The 6,987-nt window shown below is 36.5% G+C and overlaps 1 protein-coding gene across 1 annotated transcript in view; it reads right to left on the reverse strand.

The window, feature by feature from the left end:
• Positions 1–6,987, reverse strand: part of LOC107686687 (phosphatidylinositol 3,4,5-trisphosphate-dependent Rac exchanger 2 protein-like) — a 157,206-nt gene that overhangs the window by 124,632 nt on the left and 25,587 nt on the right. The window contains exons 3-5 of the mRNA XM_016483777.1: positions 3,865–3,987; positions 3,219–3,323; positions 1,372–1,473 (exon numbers count right to left, since the gene is read on the reverse strand). Of these exons, the coding sequence (XP_016339263.1) occupies positions 1,372–1,473; positions 3,219–3,323; positions 3,865–3,987 (330 nt within the window). The remainder of the gene's footprint in view (positions 1–1,371; positions 1,474–3,218; positions 3,324–3,864; positions 3,988–6,987) is intronic.

Genomic DNA, 6,987 nt, shown 5'->3' on the forward strand with positions numbered 1-6,987 from the left:
CGCTGATTACAGAACCGGCTTTCTGACAAGATGCGCGTTAAATATCGCATGCGATTAATCGTGCAGCCCTAATCTCAATGGGCAATCGGTTCAACACTGCAGCTGGAATTGCTTGCCAGTTCAGTGCTGAACAGGGTCTCGGCATACAGTGTGTTGACGTTTAAGATACGTCTGACTGAAAGCACACTCAGCAGTGACCAAACCTCTCATCAGCAGAAGAAATCAAAAAGCTAAGCTCACCTTTGCTGAGGAGCATGTTGTGTGGACAGAGGAGAACTGGTCCAAAGTTCAGTGATGAAAGCAAATCTAATTTATTTCGGTCAGATGGGAAAAATTATATTCGTAATCAAACTGGGGTAAGACTGAACCCAGAGTGCGTAAAGAAGTCAGTGAAAGTTGGAGGAGGAAGTGTCATGGTTTGGGGAATGTTTTTTGCAGTGGGATTTGGGCATCTTCTACAGCTACAGCGAATGCAAATGCTTATCACAACCTCCTTCAGCAACATCTTCCCTGCAAGCATCTCCCAATCAGCCTGCAGATTTCATGCAACACAATGCCTCTGTCACACAGCAAAACAGGTAAAGCAGGTCCTTGAAGCTAAAAACATTGAAATAATGAAATGGCCGGGCCAGAGTTCTGATCTAAACCCGATTCAAAATCTCTGGAAAATCCTTGGTGACAAAGTTATGGCTAAGAAACCACTACAGTCACCAAACTGTGGGAGAGAGTGGAAGAAGAGTGGACCAGGACCACTCTAGTCATGCCCTATAGCCGCAGATGTGCTGAAGTCATTCAAAGCAATGGCCTCTACAATTCCTACTCATTTTTGACTGCTGTAACCTTCAGATACTTTAGTTGCAATCTTTCTTCGTGGTACAATCATTGCTGTTCTCTAATTTTGATCACTGTCTTTTTTCCACAAAATAACGATGAAGATTACATTATTTATAAAAAAAAAATCAAGTGTTCATAAATTGTTGTGAGCTCGAGCTGACGTCTCATTTCCAGTGTGACAAACTAATCAGAATATCACATGTGAAATTTTACTCTTATCTCTTGTTTATTATTTAAGAGGTTTATATGTAATATGTTTAATGATAAAATATTTTATTTCAAGTGTTTAAACATTTACAAAATAATTTGGGGAAAAATGTCTTTTTATAATACCAATATTTACAAAAAAATTATTACAATAATAATTTACTTAAAATATATAAATAATTTCAATAATTTATTCATAAATAATTTCCAAAGATCATTTCATTACTAATTATTTCCAGTAATTATCACTCATGCAAAATGATGAGGTCATGTTACAATGTAGTTTGAACTGTCTATAGTTGATATAGTTATAATTTGTACTGTACTCACTCTCAGGAGTAATGGATATTTACAGATCCTCTGGATGGGTGCAACCAAGTAGCCCTCCAAAGGAACCTCTGTGTTCTTCCTGCCGCCCAGCAACATGCAGTTCTTAAGAGATAAACAAGCAAAACAAGTCATAAAAAATCAAAATCCTCTGTGCAGTCGTTAATAACACTATATACTTGCATTTGAGTCTCAGAGGGGTGACATGTTTCCCCCAAGGTCATGGCTATAAAATTGCCATTAAATCAAATTCAGTCACAGCCGTATAGCCACCACAGCGTGAGTTCAAAGACTTAGGAAGCAGTAAATCTAAAAGTGCTCGCAATCCTACTGTATAGATTACCAACATTATCCTTTCAAGAACACCAGTGGTTATATTTCTGTTTTTATATTAACACATTCATTTATCTTAATTTAACAAATACAGCAAACAAACATTAAGAGCATAAAGAGCTTTTAATACAACAAATAAAATGTAAAATAAATTACCCTAATAAAAGGAAGAAAAAAACATTTACAGTAATGCACTTACAAGACACGTCTATAGATCAATTAGTTGCACTGGAATTAATGTCAAAACATACACGTTTCTATATTTCTAAAGCAAATCCACAACATAAAGCTTCAAAAATGTGAGTGTGCAGCTTGTCTTCTAATGTATGCATGCATTTTAGTGTTATAGAAGGGTCAGTGCTTGCTTGCATTGCATTACAAAGACAGAGCGTTGAAGGACACTCCTGTCAGCTCAGCCAGAGGAAATGAATTCGTGTCGGACTCACAGGAGGTCATAAGATATAGTATTACAAACACATGCCACAAGGCCCTCAGTGTTAGACCTGACCTTGACCCGGCCCTGCCCATTAACAATGCCCATTAATGAGCTCTCCGTCCAGGGACAGGAACAGGAAATGTGTCCAACAAATACATCTTTATTCATGTGTTTTAATGCAAATAAATCAAATCAAATAAAATAAAATGGAGAGAAATGGTTGAATAAAGTCATTCTTTTTGTTTTCTTTGTGCACCAAAAGTATTCTCGTAGCTTCATAACATTACGGTTGAACCACAGTTCCCTTGTTTTCTATGCAAGTCAGAAACCTCACAGATTTCATCAAAAATATCTTAATTTGTGTTACAAAGATGAACAAAGGTCTTACAGGTTTGGAATGACAGGAGGGTGAGAAGTTAATGACAGAATTTTCATTTTTGGGTGAACTATCCCTTTAAGCATTACAAATCAAGTACTGAAAAACCTGGTGCAACATTTAGAGTAATTACAGCAGCCATGTATAACAACTTAAATTTATAAATAGTTATTTTTGTTTAATAAAATAAAATAATCAAATCAAATCAAATTAAATAAAAAATTATAAAAATTATTTTAAAATTTCATTTTTGGGTGAAGTATCCCTTTAAGCATTACAAATCAAGTACTGAAAAACCTGGTGCAACATTTAGAGTAATTACAGCAGCCATGTATAACAACTTAAATTTATAAATAGTTATTTTTGTTTAATAAAATAAAATAATCAAATCAAATCAAATTAAATAAAAAATTATAAAAATTATTTTAAAAAATGTTAATGAAAAAAGCAACAAAAAATGTGACTGGCAGATAATGAGCTGCTCATGTGTAAAAATACAGTAACACGCCTCACTCTGAAACATGCAGAGCATATTTATTTAAAAATCGCAGCCTTTGCGATTTAATAATAACACTAAGCCATGTCGCAATTTTGTTTTTATTTCGATTACTCGTGCAGCCCTGTAAAAATGACTGTGGTACATAGTATACATGAATATTGCAAATTCACAAAAAATGACATACAGTCCAGCAACAAGTGTCTTACCAGCAGAAGCGTGCGTACTGTCCTGATCTTATTGAGCTCCAGCAGAAGCCTCTGGGCTTTCTCATGATTCCCACAGTACTCGTCGTAAATCTGAAACCTTCCTCTCTGAGCCACAAAAACACACAAAGACACAGCCAGTCACATACAGGTGGTCAGCTCTGGTAAGCTCTTTTAAAGCTGCATATGACTAACTATTTCTGAGATTTCACTCCTCATGCCCTTCAGCGTCTCTGAGGTTTTACCCAGAGGCAGAAGGAAGACTGCCAGATTGAATGCTAGCACAACTAAGTAGTGCCTTCATCCCAAAACCACAACACAGCACTGTCATTCAAAGCACCCCTGCAGTGTTCTACCCTCACAAATATAAAACTGAAATTTATATTTCATTAAAATGTTTAATTTTTTATACTGTGTGTATTGTATCCATCTAAAAAAAACACCTCAAACCAGTCTAAGCTAGTTACTTTAACAGCCTCAACTGTTGGCAGATTTTGGAGGGGTTTTGGTCACTTTTCAGCCTGTCAGGCTGAGAGTCCGGATTAAACCAGCTAAGACCAGCTTAAACCGAGAAGGTTTTTTTTTCGGCAGGGATGTGGGATGTGTGTAATACAGTGAGAATAAGAGAGAGTGGCAGACAGAGACTTACAAAGTGCAGGAAGCAGCGTCCCACTTCATGATACGGGTTGGGGTCGGGCTGCAGAAGCTCTTCGACCATGGACAGGAAGTCCTTGTGCACAGACAGGATCTCTTCCAGGTTAGAAAACAGCACCTGTGGGTGAATGCATGGAAAGACTGACTTATTGACTGAGCAACATTGTCTGGATCTGGAAAACCAACAATGCACTGCAAAAACTGAGGAGGAAAAGGACTAAAAATGTCTGGAAGTGACTGTAACAGTCCATGCAACTCTCCTTAAAATATATGAATATTTTTGGATTGGACCGAAAAATATCAAACTAATATCTAACTTTAAATAAATATAGCATAAAAAACTGGTAGGTGTCAAGGTATTAAACAATAGAAATATAGTTAAAACTTAAGACAATTATTAAGACATTTAGTGTGATATTTCATACCTAATACAATCACATTCAGACATTTTAAATGTCTCTTAAGTGTCCCAAAACCTTTTGGGACCACTCTATATAAAGATAAGCCAGCTGTGTGCTATATAATCCAGATATTCAATAACTCTGACCTCTGAATTACCTTTGCAGAGCGAGAATCCCACACAAATGTCCTCAAACACTAATGTTCAGACATGCTCTAAAACATGCAAACAGCAGTCTGAGCTTGTTTACATGACTGAGTGTTCAAGCACTCACCGTTCTGTCCCACTGAGAATGCATTGAGTTTACGGTCACGCACCACTAACCATGCTGAACATTTATTGTTTACAACTGTTTGGTTCGCCCAAGCACCTACCCTTAAAGAAATAGTTCCCATTGTGCAAATCATAAATATGCAAATTTTGTAAATTTGCTCACTCTCATGTCTGACATGTCATAATTCATCACAAGACATAAAGGAACTTGATGCTTGATGTCACTGATGTCAAACTTGGTGCAACGTTGCCAAGTGAGAACTACGGCAACATATAACAACCTAAATTATGGTCTGTTCCTCACACAAATATATTTATGACAGTAAAAGGCTTACAATATAGTGCACAAGTCGTATGCAGTGTTATTTTAGTATTATTTATGTAATATTATAATTTTTAATGTTAAATTAGCTTTTTTATTTTTATAATTTCATATTATTTCATATTTTAATTATGTCATGTGTGTTTCTCATTTTTATTAGTTTTTGCTGTTTAAAAAAGACAATTCTATATCCACCTTATTCCTAAACGCGGAAGTAATCCTATGGGCGAGACTTCCGGTTCATTAGCCGTTATAGGGAAATAACGAGAAGAATAACAACGTGCAGTAAACAGTAAAACTGTTTGCATTACAAACCAGTTTGTTCATAATTAAGATAATACATTAAAATAATAAGGTAAGACACACCAATCTGTAGTATCAAGCAGCAAAAGATCGTTTTTGTACAGCTAAAAATAGTTGGAAGTAGTGTTGTCAAAAGACCCGGTACTTCGGTACCAAGTCGGTACTAAAAAAAATGAAAACGTTACGGTACCGGTTTTTTTTAAGTACCGGTGGTACCGAGTACCCGGTCAACCCGGTTCTTGATGCGCTATCCGAAAGCTATCCTCTTCATAAAAGCACTGAGACATGGCGACCTCAAAAGGAGGAAACATCAAACTAACTAACAAAACACTTTAAAGACCGACACCTGGATCAAATTAAAGAGTTCAAGCAGGTAAGTAGAATTTTAATTTTTAATATTTAGATCTTCTGTTATGAATATTATTCCATATTTTAATTTGAATGTCGGATTGAAATAAACATCGCCGTTAGTGTAGTTAATCGTTAGCATAAGTGCGGCTGTTTCCCATACATTGATTTATTTGTGGCACAATATTAAAACTGACCGCCACATATATTTTCCAAAAGGCTTTGACTTCTTGAATAAACATGAGCACTGCACGTTTCAAAATCGAAACCTGGTGTGCGTGTTTTTATATCACTGAATTTCTGAAGGAATCCGACTGTCTTCAGAAAATTGTGGATGTCATTTTAATTTCATCTTGCATGTAATGTCTGACAAAGCAGCGTTTGTGAGTGAAGCGCTGCTTTGTGTACAGCGGTTACCGGGGAAACCTCGATCTCTCCCGCTCTACAAGCGCCTCCTGCTGGCAGAGAATGAATTTGCATATATATGCCACCACAAATAGAGTGCAAGTCTGTGGGAAACACTGCTCTTTATTAACTATTTAATGCTCCTATAACTTTTATTAGGGTAAAAAAACAGGAGGACATGATGGTATTTACTATTTTTTACACACCAGAGGCTTTTAAATTAATTGTGAATCTAAAATATGCGTGTTAGAGAATGTACAAATGGTTAACATTGTTTATGTCATATCAGTCTGTCAGAAAAGCTGTTAGTTGTTAATCTTGGCTGGATAACTCTATAGCAGGTTTTAAAAGCCCTTTAATGTCAAAAGACCCGGTACTTCGGTACCAAGTCGGTACTAAAAAAATGAAAACGTTACGGTACCAGGATTTTGTAAGTACCGGTGGTACCGAGTACCCGGTCAACCCGGTTCTTGATGCGCTATCCGAAAGCTATCCTCTTCATAAAAGCACTGAGACATGGCGACCTCAAAAGGAGGAAACATCAAACTAACTAACAAAACACTTTAAAGACCGACACCTGGATCAAATTAAAGAGTTCAAGCAGGTAAGTAGAATTTTAATTTTTAATATTTAGATCTTCTGTTATGAATATTATTCCTAAAACTGACCGCCACATATATTTTCCAAAAGGCTTTGACTTCTTGAATAAACATGAGCACTGCACGTTTCAAAATCGAAACCTGGTGTGCGTGTTTTTATATCACTGAATTTCTGAAGGAATCCGACTGTCTTCAGAAAATTGTGGATGTCATTTTAATTTCATCTTGCATGTAATGTCTGACAAAGCAGCGTTTGTGAGTGAAGCGCTGCTTTGTGTACAGCGGTTACCGGGGAAACCTCGATCTCTCCCGCTCTACAAGCGCCTCCTGCTGGCAGAGAATGAATTTGCATATATATGCCACCACAAAATTCTTGGCTGGATAACACTACTCTATAGCAAAAGCCCTTTAAAGTTAAATATGTACACAGTTTGGATTAAATGAAAGTATAGTCAAATTGCAAATTGT

This window comes from Sinocyclocheilus anshuiensis, unplaced genomic scaffold (assembly GCF_001515605.1).
Source record: "Sinocyclocheilus anshuiensis isolate Anshui unplaced genomic scaffold, SAMN03320099.WGS_v1.1 scaffold990, whole genome shotgun sequence".
Taxonomy (NCBI): domain Eukaryota; kingdom Metazoa; phylum Chordata; class Actinopteri; order Cypriniformes; family Cyprinidae; genus Sinocyclocheilus; species Sinocyclocheilus anshuiensis.